General features: G+C 48.9%; 1 protein-coding gene across 1 annotated transcript in view; it reads right to left on the bottom strand.

The window, feature by feature from the left end:
* Plxna2 (plexin A2) overlaps positions 1–13,761 on the bottom strand; it is a 215,825-nt gene that overhangs the window by 75,267 nt on the left and 126,797 nt on the right. The window contains exon 7 of the mRNA XM_048356959.1: positions 2,753–2,853. Within this exon, the coding sequence (XP_048212916.1) occupies positions 2,753–2,853 (101 nt within the window). The remainder of the gene's footprint in view (positions 1–2,752; positions 2,854–13,761) is intronic.

Here is a 13,761-nt window from a genome sequence, read left to right as displayed (position 1 = left end):
CTGTGTCCACTGGGCAGGGTACTTAATCTCTCTGTTCTCAGTCCCCTCTTCTGTAAAAGGGAGAGGACGATAATAAAACTTCACCTCAAAAGGCCACTGCCTGCAAGGATTGAGTTGAGTGCTTAGAATACTTCAGGACACTTACTAGGTACATGGATGTTAGCCCTGGTAATTCTAATCTTAATCATGACACTGATTGATATTGTCATTCTCTTCCTGAAGAAGTTAGCAGGCACGAGAGGATTTTAGCTGTGTGAGGCCACCCAACTTGGATTTGTCAGTAGCTTAGTGGCTCTTTGAAGACACTGGCCATGTTTTAGCCATTGAGGTATTCTACCTGTCAGACGGTATATAATAAATAAATATTTGTGTCCTGAAGTAATGCCTGGAGACAGACCAGGAACTGTGGTCAGGGTCACCTCTGTCAGAAGTCTCATGTGGCCTTTTCTGTCTCCATACTCCAGCCTCCTCTGCTTATGGTGGCAGGTGGGTACAGTGATGTCCTATGGCTTCGAGTTACCACCTGTCTGGTCTTACAGGAACATGCTACAGGGCTGGGATAGCTCCAAACCGAACAGCCACAGGGACACTACAAGATTCCATAATCAAGCAGTGATTCTCACCCCAGCTCCCCGCCCACCCGTGGGCTCCTCCCCCCTCTTCTTGTGCAGGCACATAATGGATCTAAATATGAATGCTGTCAAAGAAAAGAATTATTGAGGTTTAAGTGAATCCTTAAGATAGCTCTAAAGTGAGCTCTTGACTAGAGCCTTTATCTCATTGACTCACTGAAATGGCTTTTTTTTTTTTATCATACTATTTATGGCAACAGCCCTAACAGAGATAAATAGCCCGGGAGACAATAACACAACTTGCAAGCGCAAAGCCTACAGAAGAAACAGGGAGGTTTCAATCCCCTAGGACCCAGTGACTCTTTAGTAATCTCCCTCTGTCCTTTGTCTCCATTGAAGAGGCTGGCTTGGGGTAGGGGTAGGGGGTTGGGAGTTGGGGTTGCTCACCTCCTCATTGCACTGCTGATACAGCAGGCTGGGGATGACAGGGCATGAGGAGTGCGGGAGGGCCTAGGTGAAGATGAGGATGACCAGGTAAGATGCCACCTTTGAATAGAGACAGCACAATACTTATCTCCATGTGCTCTTGGCAGGTGGAGCAGTGGGAAAGGTGTGCCAGGGTAAGTCTAGAAGAGCTTCTGATGACAGGCAAGGAGTTCAGAGGGCAGAAGAAATCTGGGCTCAGTTATTCTAGAAACCACAGATCAGGAAGATAATGGAGGGGCCCTGGGGCGGCTGAAAGACTTGGTGTTATTGATCAGCCATAGGTGCCAGTACAAGATGGGGAAGCAGATGTTCGTGTTCGTAAATAAATGATAATCCCCCGTTCATCATTTTGCTGTGTGTGAGGCATCAGAAATGCCACCCCCAGTGGAACTGGGAGGACAAAGCAGGAAGGGGTGGACATGGAAGGCACCTTGGGACATGGCCACTGACCAGTGAGAGTGGGGTGCAGCCCAGGACCGCTGCATGGATCTGGAAGTGGGTGTCAGGTTCCTAAGAGAGAGAATTACTTCCCACCACAGAGCTGGGAGGAGCCAAATTGACTTTCTTGGTTTATTTCTGGGTTACAGAGTGGGTGACCCCGGACATCTTAACCACCATCTGACATACATGGCAACTCACTGTCTGGGTTTTATGAAGAGTATTTTTTAAATACAACTTTGTGAGCCTCTTACCTTTAAAACCCAGGCAGGGAACACATTATTTGTGGGCTCAAATCCAGTCCAGATTTTGCATCTGTGAAGTGCCTCACTCCCTCTCTCCCTCCCACCCTCCCTCCAGAGCCCTCCCAACACCTGCTGCGGAGGCTGGAAGCCAAGAGCTATTGTGCAGGACCCTGAACTCTGGCCCTCTGCCTCCGCCTCCACCCCAAACCCAGCACATTTCACGGAGATGCGGCGCCGGCTGGCACACAGCCATGGGGTTTCCAACTCCATTGGGCAACAGAATTCCTAGCCAGCCTCCCGCCTTTTGGTTTTCACTCTTTTCTCCCCCTCTGGGGGCTCTTCAAATTAGGAAGTTTAAGTGTGATCTTTGCATTTCTATTCAGCTGGTATTCAATGGCTGGGAAGGTATCTGAATAGGGGATCTGAGGCCAGTTGGAGTGAGATGCGATTCTTGAAATCATGAAATAATGAGGCCAGAAGGGTCCTCCCAAGGGTTCAGAGTTCATCATAATTATTTTGATTTGTGTAGACTCTTCCCAGCTTCCTTATTTCCAAAGCACTTATTATTCTATTTAGTCCTCACAATTCACCTGGGAAATAGGCATTTTCCCTATTTAGCAAAGCATAGATGGGAGCCTGGAACGCTCAAAGGACCCGCCCAGGGTCTCACCTCCCCTAGATTGAGTGCAAACCTCCCGACTCCAGAGTACACTCTAAGCATGCCCTTGGCTGCGTGTCTAGGTAAGGCTACGCCGGGATGGTCCTGGGAGACATTTAGAGATTCTACCGCGGGTCTGATGACATGAAGATACAGCCAACTACCTCGAAGCAGCTGAGAAGGAAAGAAAGAGGCCACACAGGAAGAAGGTCCCCACGGTCCCTACCTCTTCCGGTCCTCAAACACTTGTGTGCAGGGAAATTCCTCTCTCTCTGCAAACTGCTATCCCATCCCGTCACCTCCCTCAAAGCCCCCAGCACGCCCACCTTGCTTCTAGAACATTCCACACTTACATGTTGTGCAGGGCGCACCAGCCACAGTGAGGGTCCCCCGAACTCAGGCATTCCCCACAAGTTGTGTACTGTTCACATGACTCCACGGGGACTCTGGTGACCTGGCGGAGAGAGGAAAAGTTATGTCGTGGCAACTCGCAGATGTGTGTGCAGACTGTCCCATATCTGTGCACTCTGAACTGTCACACCCCCGATGGAGGAGGCTCGGAGGACAGGTCAGCGGTCTCAGTGTTCTTATCCCTACGCTGGCTGAGAGGAAGGGCCAACAAATGTGTTTTCGAGCCTTCAATACTTCTTGCCTTTGCCAGAAGCAAATCCTCCCATCTATTGCTGCCTGCCGCTGCCATCCTCCCAAGAGTTGGGCCAGCCAGAGGCAAGTGTTGAAAATGGTTAACTCGGCTGAAAGGCTATTGAGTGGTACAAACTCATCTCTGAAGAGCTTTCAGCTGGGCTCGGGCTGAGACAGCCTGGATGCGCCGAACACACGGAAAATAAAGGGGGAGAGAAGGAGAAACTTTTCCCATCAAATAATATTCATCGTATGGCACTGGCTCTTTATAGCCAACCAAATATACCACCTGGATCCAATTATCCCAATTCTCTGATGTCTGCATTCAGCTTCTCTAGTAAATCTCCCATCCTTTTGAAAAGTCTGGCTAAATGGGAACCTCCATAGAGAAGAGCTGCCTGTCTGATTCTGTCTCACTTGGAATGTGAGAATTTGCAGATTGAACCCTTCTCCACTCCTCTCTCCAGAGCGTGAAGTTCTTGAAAACTCCTCTTGGCTTTCTGGTAGAGCCTTGCAGGGACTTGTTTATATATCACTGTCCTCCATCTACCCAGTAGGTGCAACAATAAAGGCCAGGAAAGCGGGGAGTCAGAGGAACCGAAATTCTCTATTAGATACATTCTAGGTATCTCTCACTGGCTGAGGCAAAGGCTGCCAGGCTGCTAAAAACATTTTCTGGGCTGGAAATGAGTTCTTGTTTGCTAGAGCACAGAGGTCCCTCACCTACTGGATGTGTGAGCTCTGGAGAAAACATCAACTGTGGTTCAGCAACAGGGTATCCTGTCTAGGGCAGGGGGACAAAAACACGATGGAGACACTTCCACAGCATTCCCGCAACCCCCCCCCTCCACCCCGCAGAGCTTCAGGATAGATCTATTTTTTTTTTTTTTGTATATGCATGTTGGTCCTGGGGCACAAACTCGGGCCCTCATGCTCTTGCTTAGCATTTTTGCACTCGAGGCTGGTACTTTACCATTTGAGCCACATCTGGACTTCTGGCTCTTTGCTAGTTAATTGGCGATGAGAATCTCATGAATTTGTCTGCCTGAGCTGGATTTGAATTGAGATCCTCAGATCTCAGCTTCCTGAATAGCTAGGGTTACAGGTGTGAGCCACCAGTGATCAAGATGGATCTTAACACTGGACACTCAGCAAAGATGCATCAGATGCCCGCGCTGTGGTGGCTCTGGTGCTGAACATAGAGAATCTATAGCAAGCAGCACAGGGGTTCTGCCTGCAGACGACCCCAGGGCATGGGTAATCACAGGGTTGCTCAGTGTCATGGCATGGGGTTGGGGTGCACATGGTGGGGGGTCTCGGGAGCTCAGAGGGGGGCATCTAGGACAAGCTGCATGGAGGAAAGGACCAAAGAGTAAAAGGTGACTCTTAAAGGAGAAGAATGTACCAGATGAAGAGACTGGAAGAACGTCCCAAGTTGAAGGATTATAATCAGCAAAAATAATCACGGACGAGTTTAGTCTAACTTGATCAAACATAGGGTGCACACTGGACAGGGTAGAGAGAGTCCAGCCTGCTTTTTCTCTGGGTTATGGGCCCAGCACGCTTCCGCTGCACCACTCTGCTCAGCCTGCCTTTTCTCTATTGGGCACCCTACCCATCCTTGGCACACTAATATTTAACATTCCATGCATGAGGTTTTTCTATAAGTGAATGAGATGATCAGCCCTACACATCTCCCACCTTCCTTCACTAATAAAAATATGAAGCACAGGAAAAATAGGTATGGAGACCTGTAGCTTGGCTTAAAAATGGAGACAATAAGTGTAGGTTGGGGATCAGCTGGTTTAAAATACTTCAAGCCTAACACACTTGAGGGTGTGAGTCAACTCTAAATCCAGTGTGATCTGACGGGCAACTCAGATATTGTGTGTCAGGAGGGAGCGCAGCCTCCCATATTGGTGAGTTCCAATCTCAAGTCCCTACCACTGGTCCTGCTGAGAGAGTATTCAAGCCAAGGCCCTTGCCAAAGTGGAGGCAGGATGGAATAGGGGCCCAGACGAGGTACCGAGGGTACCTCATGGAGCAGGGAGCAGGGAGTCTGGAGGTGGCCATGAAGGCTGTTTGCTAAAAATTAGAGTGATGATGATGTGGTTACGGTAAGACTAATAGATTTTTAAAAGTTTCAAGAAGCTCAGCATAACAATGTTAGGGCTGTGCAACCCCATCATCAATAGGCTTCCCAAACATCCATCCATCCATCCATCCATCCATCCATCCATCCATCCATCCCTGGAATGCCTAAGCAGTCAAGTGACATTTGTCCTGGAGGCCGTGAGAGGGACATCCATCCAGGCTTCAAGGAAGCCATGCCTCAGTCCCTTCCAATGCTGGCATTCCAGGGTTTTCTCTCCCACAGTTTACCTAACTCCTTCCAGAGACTATTTATGATTCTTGACCTGTACAGATTGACAGCTGAAAGGTAACACCCAGCCAACAGCACTTCTCAGGGCCTTAAAGGCAACCCCTCTAACCTTGCCTCATGACCTGCGATGCTCACAGAAGCTTCTTTCTCACAGGTGACTATTGTCACCCTCCTAGGGTGCCAATCCTGGGCCTGACGACTCCGACTCTCAGGCCCTAGAGCCTGGTGGACTTCCGCTGGCCCCCTCCAACCCGCCGTGCCAGGCCTGGGAGCAGCAGACCAGTGCTCGGCTCCTTTTCTTGGATTTCGGGCTCCCTGTGAGTGATGTCTGCATCTGGCTGGAAATTAAAACAACTGTCTGCATTGCATTCGGCCCGTCTGTCAAAACACAGGCCGGCTCTCAGCAGCTGGGAAAGGGGGCCCTGAATGGGAGCAGTGTCTCTAGCGACAAAGGCCACTTTCACGCCAAGTGCCACGGAGATAGTGAAACCCTGTTCTTCTCCAAACATGAAACTAACAGCACAACTATTTTTCCTGTTTCCTGGGCCCTCCTGGTGGGATTTCTTTTTTTCTCTATTGCACTGAGTTGAAGAGTAAAGTGAAACAGGAAACTTATAAGGGGTGGGAGGAGGGTTCTAAAACTTGAATAATTCTCCCTTTTGAGATCTAATAGCCATGCACAGATTGGAGGAAAGGCTGTCACAGTGGCTGACTGGGAGGCGACCCTCAAAGTCAGATGCTCCCGGGGGACTTCTCTGTCCCCATGTGCATGTGCTTTCACGGTCATCCATCATCCTGTGCCCTTTGATCATGTCCTCCACACAGGCCAGTGCTAGGAACTTCAGGAGGACATAAAGAAACCAACAGCATTAAAGCACAGTCAAGCTGCAAACAGATAAGCAATAAAAACAAGAAAGTGGTTATGTGTGTTCTAGGAGAGGCAACGGAAGGAGAGGGCTGAAGGAATTCAGGGCAGAGGAAATAAGCATGCTGGTATTTACACCACCAGCTTTGACTATGCCCGCCCCTCGCCGTGTTGAGGATGGCCCACTAGAGTGGCGGGTCTGAATGGGAGTATGTTGTGAGCATATCACAGCATACCTGGATTGGGAAAAATGGAAAAGGAAAGAAGGCATCCTGTGCATAATTTGTTATTGACATGTTGAAAAGAATACACACACACAGTTAAATCTGTTTCTTCTGATTTTTTAAAGAAGTAGCTGTTGGAAACTAGAAGGTACACCTGCAGCTCATGTCTGTGGCTGGCATTGCTTTATTTCTACCTGACTGTGCTGCTATGGAAGGAGAAGTCCAGGGAGGCTCAGGGAGTCAGGCCTTCCTGGGCCAATACTGCTCACCCAAATTCTAGGAGGAGAGAACCATACAGGCCCACCTAGCAGAGCAGAGTCTGTTCAGAAGCCTGCATGAGAAGCTGAAAAGAAGTCATGTTAGTAGATGGCGTGTGTGGGGTAGGGGTTCCAAGGTAGAATCAGGTAGCTTGAGGTGATGGGTAAGGACTGGGAGATATGAGGGAAAAATGATGGATGAGGTGACTGATTGAGATGCATTGTTCTCAAAAAGTGACACGTTGAATTGAAACCTCTCTGTATAACTATTTAAAGATAATAATGATGATGATGGTGATAATAAGAATATAAAAACCGAGAAGCCTGTGCGAGGGCAAGGAGATGAGTCTGGAAAGGTAGGTTTGGGTTCATTTGGGAAGGATGGAGAAGACCACAGAGATCTGGAATATAGGAAGGCTATCCTGTCACTCCGTGGCCCAAAGGAAGTCTTCTATGAATAGATAGCACTTGGCCACCTAGAAGCAATGGCTACTAGACAACAAAATCCAGGGTGACTCAATTAGCATTGCTAGGTGACCTAGGCAATGAGTTTAACATTTCCGCAGTTGATTCTGAAGTGTGCCAAAGTCTGAATGTGCCAGAGTTGATATGGATGACCTGAATCTCTAGGGATAAGTACTTTTTCTTTTAGATATCATATCCTGGGAACAGGAAGAAACAAAATCAAATCCTGCTTTGGGGTCCTAATAGGAATTAGAGAGATCTAAAGATATGGATGGGGTCAAGCAACAGAAATCTGGGGACCACTGTGTGCTCAGGGATGTCTTTAAGTCTCTAGAGTTTTGAAAAGCACCATGTTCAAGCCCGTGGAGTGGGGGACAGCCCCGTGTGGCATTTGGGCACTGACTGGGTTTTGGGCAGGGCCCAGCATCTCAGAAGCTGAGGAGGAAGGGCGCTTTCTCCTGGAGTGTCCAGCACGCCTGGCAGGCAGGGAAGGTGGGTGGCACTTCGTCAAGGCTGATTCAGAGTTGAATGGACTACTCCACGATGCTTTAATTAGTGTTTGTTTATTATTATTGCATTTTAATTACGCCGGAGTCTCCCTTGCCCCTCTACTCTGAGTGCTAGGATCTGGGGGTGGCTGGGTTGGCTGAGCAGTGCAGCGATAAGAGGCGCAGAAGGAGGGCGGCCTTGTCCTCTTCCCCTCCTGCTGCCTGCCCACGACTCACGGTGCAGTCTCAGACTGGGTTCCACCCTCGCACTCCACATTCTTTTCTGCTTGAGCTTATGTCTTGTAATTACGCCTTTAATGAATATAACTGTCCTATTAAGTCATTTACTTAAGAAATACTCTTAATTAAAGGTGACTCACACTGTGCTCTTGGCTTCTCTGGCCCCAGGGCCCCGCATCCCTGGTGCCTTTCTGGGCCTGACTCAGCCGGCTGGATCTACGTGGGAAGGGCTCAGCGGGGCGAGCGGAGCGTGGGCTCGCCTCTCTCACTCTCTCAGCTTAGTGGGCAGCCCAGAGTGGGTGAGGCCAGATGCATCCAGGGGCATTGTCAGACTATTATGGTTTGGAACATGCAGGCGAGGCCCTGACAGGTGCTGTCATCCTTATGTTGGCCATCAGGTGCAAATGACTCACTCTTCAGAACCCAAAGCTCCCAATGGTAGACCTAAGAACAAAACGCCTAGACGGAGCCAGCTTGGGGACAGAGATCAGTCCGTCTCTGCTACCCTACATGGGCACCTGGAAGGAGCTATATGAGTCTGAATACTGGAAGAAGCTTCTGGAGAACAGACCCCACTTGAAAGCAGACAACCACACAGGATTCTGATAATGGGTTGTGGCTGGGTCCCATTCAGTCCTCAGGCATTCATTCACTGAGCTCATTCATTCACTGAGCGCTTAAGCTGTGCTAAGCCTGCGGTTAAACAGGGAGGTGGTATTCTCTCTCTTTTTGTTTTTTTGCCAGTCCTGGGTCTTGGACTCAGGGCCTGAGCACTGTCCCTGGCTTCTTTTTGCTCAAGGCTAGCACTCTGCTACTCGAGCCACAGCGCCACTTCTGGCTTTTTCTATATATGTGGTGCTCTGGAATTGAACCCAGGGCTTCATGTATACGAGGCAAGAACTCTTGCCACTAGGCCATATTCCCAGCCCAGGGAGGTGGTATTCTCTGCCATCATGGAGCCCATGGTTGGGTTGAGAACAAAACCAAGGAAACAGATAATCTCATTACAGCAGGATAGGCGCCATAGTGGAGGTAAAAGCAAGACAACTGTCTTGACTTGGGGGACAGAGAGTGGCAGCTTGCTGCAGGGGCTCTGGCGTGAAACACGGAGCATTCAAGAGGCCTGCAGGATTCCACTGCAACCATGCATGTGGGAGACAGAGCGGGAGGAAGGGACAAGGGAAAGCTGTTCTCCGGGCGGCATGGCCCCTCAGACACTGAGCATTTAATCCACCGCTTCCTCGGAATCTGCCCTCCCCCTGCCAGATGGCCCACCTGTCCCCACACGGATGCCCCGCTTCTGACACCAGGGAAGGAACAGAGGCCTCCTCAGTGGCTGGGAGCCAGGTGCTGGGGGTGGGAGGTGGCACAGACAGCCTGGTGGGAGCATGCACTTGGCCTGAGCAACAGCCTCCTGGTCCCCTGGGCCCAGAGCAAAACCCGCAGCAGCTGAGCTGATGGAACAGGCTCTCCGGGCCTTTTCCCTTTCTGCTGTGCCTCCTCTTGGTAATCCCTCCTGATATCCTGTCCCTTCACCCTTTGTAGCATTCCAGGCGCATTCTCCCCTCTCTTCCCCAAACCCCAACTGTTTCTGAGAAATGATCTGGTACTCACTGACATACAGGGCTGATGGCAGATTGGGGAGTGGCTTTGGCAGGGTTGTTGTTGTATGATTGTATGGACTGAGATCAATAACACAATCACTGTAATACTGGCAGAGTGCTTTAGCATTTTCAAAATGCTTTCACACACATTATCTCATTTGATCTGTACAACTCCCCAGAGAGGAAGAGAGGGCAGGTATTGTTATGTATTGTGATTTCTATTTGATCCATCAGGAAATGAAGGCCCCCAAAGGGCTGTCTCAGCTCTGGTCTCACAGTGAGTGGCCAGTGGCCAACTGGAGGGAGTCTTCCGTTGCTTATGATGGGGTGTTTTCTCAAGGACCCTCTACAAGGGTCCTTCTTCTAGAGCAAAGGGTGTGGAGTTGGCTCAGGGGTCAGTTCCAGGTAAAAAAGCCTGGGATGCATTGGACCAGAGTGAGGTTTCTGAGATTAGATGCAACCTCCCAGTGAGGCTCTGCCTTTCTATACCCTGAAGCTCTCTGTACCTAGTGGCCAATAGCAGATGGGCTGGATGGGGGTCTGTTTTCCTTTTTTCTTTCTCAGGTTTGCCTTGAGTTTTGCTGGCTCTTGGCAATGGTGCAATCTGCACGGAGAGGTCTAGGGAGGTTCTGGCTGGGAGCTCAGGGCTCTGTCCTTCTTTTAAGTTGACAGTGGTCAAGGTTCAGAAAACTCACAAAAAAAGGAAATATAGAACAGTGCTTGGAGAGTTCTAACCCAGCCCTTAGCCTAATTCTCTTGGAACTGGAATGCAAAGACTACCCTGTCCCCAGATCCTGATATACCACGAACTATATATAGCTCCCTTGGTTCAGCAAGCCACCATGGAAAAATACCCACATGGCCCTCTTGTCCTTCAGGGGGAAAGAACTGATTGGACCTCAGGTGTATGAAGCGGGACCTCCATCAAGATCTCTGTTGAGAAGGAATGGTGTGGAGGCAGCAACGAGATCCATCCCTTCCTTTGATCTGCTCTTTGGGGTCTTGGGAGCAAAGATGACTGCTGCATGGCATCTCCCTGCTCTGGTTGACTGGGCTTGTGGAGTGGAATGAAGCAACAAGAACAATAGCTGCCACTAGGTATCCAGAACCTACTGCATACCAGGCACTTCACGTGTATTGTATTAGCTCACTTAATCCTTATGTCCACACTGCGGGGGAAGGACCCATAGTCTCACTTTTACCCATCACATCATCGAGTCTCGGGTTACAGTGAATTGCTCAAGGTCATGTACCTCGTAGGTAGCAGAACCAGGGCTTGAGTACAGGTCTGTCTACTCTCACAAAGAGGCAGTGAGTGCCGAATTGAGGATTGAAAACAGAGAACCCCCCAACTTGCCTGTCTTTCCTGAGGTAGCCTCTAGGGCTGGCTGCCAAGGCCACCCTTCCCCTCCCTAGACAGCAGTGTCTGTCGGGCTGGTGGACAAGATCACAGTGCTCTTGTGCCAGACCACTGCATGTCTCTTAGCTCATCTGCCCTCCTCAGCTGGTACATCAGGACCCAGACAACAAGAGATGAAACCCAAAATCAGGATGGACGGAGAATTCACTGTCAGGTTGTGTTTTAAACTGGCTACGACCCGAACAGTGATGAAAAAGACAGTGTAGACATCGGTTTTATGCCTTCTGTTTGAGCCTCCTAGATTCACACATCTTGGCTAGTGGAAATAGCGGAGTTTTCTGGCCTGGTTAGGCCTAGTAAGTTGATGAGCTGTGTGGCTGCAGTCACTTCTGTTACCACTCTAAACCTTCATTTCCGTATCGTCAAAGCAGAGACAGCACTATGGGTCCTATCTACTTCAGAGACAGGAGCACTTCTGAGTCCATACTTTCTTCTCAGGTCTTTCTGCCAATCAACTTCCCAGAAATGAATGTGAAGCACTCATTACGGTTTATTTCCAGCATTAGATCCATTTCTTTAAAACTCAGCAGTCATACATCCCGATCTCTACGCCTTCATGAAGTAAACACCAGCCGAGCCCCTGCTCATCCTCTGATATATGAGAAAGAAAAACTTATGACCACTGCCATCAAGAAAAAGGAACCAGCAATCCAGCTGATGGTCCAAAGCCATGACTGCAGCTACAGCAACGTGCAGCCTCCTGACCAGGAGCAGACCCAAGGCTAGGTCCTCAGCACTCTGGACTATGTGGAGACCCGAGGGTAGAGTAGAGTTCAAAGAGAAAATCTATTTTTAATGACTTAGGAGAGAAGGGTACAGTGGCTGAGTAATTCAGAGTAATTAAAGCTATCTATCACTCAGAGAGAGGAGAGCAAAGTTGAAGTTTTCAAAGATGATTTTTCCCTCCTCTCATTCATAAAAAATGTACCGGCAGTCCTGTAGAAGTCAAAGGGGGAGAAGATAAAGGGAAAGCAACTTTAGGCTGTAAAGGGTACAATTCAAAGGGCTGGGTGTAAGTGACTCATGCCTAGTTATTAAGGAGACTAAGATATGAAGAACACAGAAGCCATTTTGGGTAAGCAACAACAATAGCAAACTTCAAAAAACAACAACCCTAGAAGTGGAACTGTGGCGCAAGTGGTAGATTGGCAGCCTTGAGTTAAGAAGCTAAAGAACAGTGCTCAGGCGCTGAGTTCAAGCCCCAGTATCAGCACAAAAACGAACAGACAAGCAAACACAGCACAATTCAGTGCAAATGGGACAGGGTGGCTTCTAAAACCGAGGCCTCCTGACTACTGCTTGGGTCTTGCTTTGGATCAGTACTGGTTAAGAGGTGAACGTTGAAGAAGATAAGTGCCCACTTCCAAATCTAGCTCCTGTTCTCATTTGCTTCCTTAGCACTAAATGGTTGGGCTCCCAGGAGCTTCAGGTCCTTCCTCCATAAAATGGCAACAATAGTGATATCAGTCCTACAAGAATGTCTTCAGGCTTGTGTGACATCTATTCAGATCATAAAAAGCCTTCCTTGTGTACAGTGGGTATGGACAGTGCTAGACACCTGGTTCAACCTCCCAATGCAAATCCCACTGAGGACCGTCGTGCTTGCCTGAGAGGGCTGTAGAACGCCTTTGCCCAGGCTTTGCATGGTTGTGCCTGGTGGTCTGGGGCATTCCACCCAGCCTCTTTGCACTAAGATTGCTTATCTATCATATGGGGATCATACACTAGTATGAAGAACAGCACAGTCTCTCACACCACTGTCCTTATTCCTGACACGTCCTTGATCTTGACATGTTTCAAAACCCAGGATCCTTGATGAACAACCAAGTTAAGCCTCATCTCTTAAGAATGAAGGTAAAACTTATGGAAAGTAAAAATACAAGGAGGGTAGGAAACCAAATGGGCAAAGCAGATGTTTCCAATACCATACAGTATTTTCTTAGCCTGGATTCCCATGCTGGAAATAGTGGGGAGTTCTGTAGAGGTAGGCACCATTCTAGTTCAGGATGTTGGAAGGATCTACAGAGAAACAGAGATGCTGATACTATGGTGTCTCCATGACAACAGTGGATTTACTCAGTTAGGGAAAGCAGGTGGGATAGGAAATGGGGGCTGAGAAGGATTTGGGAAATCAGCCCTAAGAAATAACAAACCCAGATCTCTCACCTGGCAACCAGATGCCTTGGATTAGCAGGTCCCACACAGCTGCTTCTAAGGCTAACATTGACTCATCCATTCTGGGACGGGGAAAGGAACGGAACAATATGGCTGTGTTGCCCCTTTGCTTTTCATCCGTGTGTTTCACACTAGATACTTGTCCAGAACTGCTTCCAGTGCAGCTTGGGCCATGCAAGGTCTGAGTCCAGCCTTACCATGTGAACTGTGATGCTATCTGAGAGGCCATCCATCCCATAGGCCCCGGCCTCTGACCTCTCCTCTCTTTCTCTGTGGCCCCTGCCTTCCAGGCACCAAGGCAGCAGGAGATGGTAAGTGTGGATTTGGAAGCACTGATAACCTTTAGCTAAGGAGGTATGGTTTGGGGTGGAGAGTCCTTAGGGGAAGGAGCCCAAGAGGAAGCTGGTCAGAGGAAAGAATTTCTTTATCTGAATAGAAGGTAAAAACAAACTTTAGTGTTGCTTGTGATGAAGAATTGTGGATTTTATGTTTGGGGGAATCCCTTCACAATAGGGAAGATGGGATAATCAAAATGAGCTCCCTGTAGCAAAGTTTCTATCATTACTTCTCATCCAAGCTTGAGTTTCTGTCTCTGAGTG

Source organism: Perognathus longimembris, chromosome 11, assembly GCF_023159225.1.
Source record: "Perognathus longimembris pacificus isolate PPM17 chromosome 11, ASM2315922v1, whole genome shotgun sequence".
NCBI classification, from domain to species: domain Eukaryota; kingdom Metazoa; phylum Chordata; class Mammalia; order Rodentia; family Heteromyidae; genus Perognathus; species Perognathus longimembris.
Note: the sequence above shows the minus strand (reverse complement) of the source record. Positions and strands in the feature narration are given on the sequence as shown.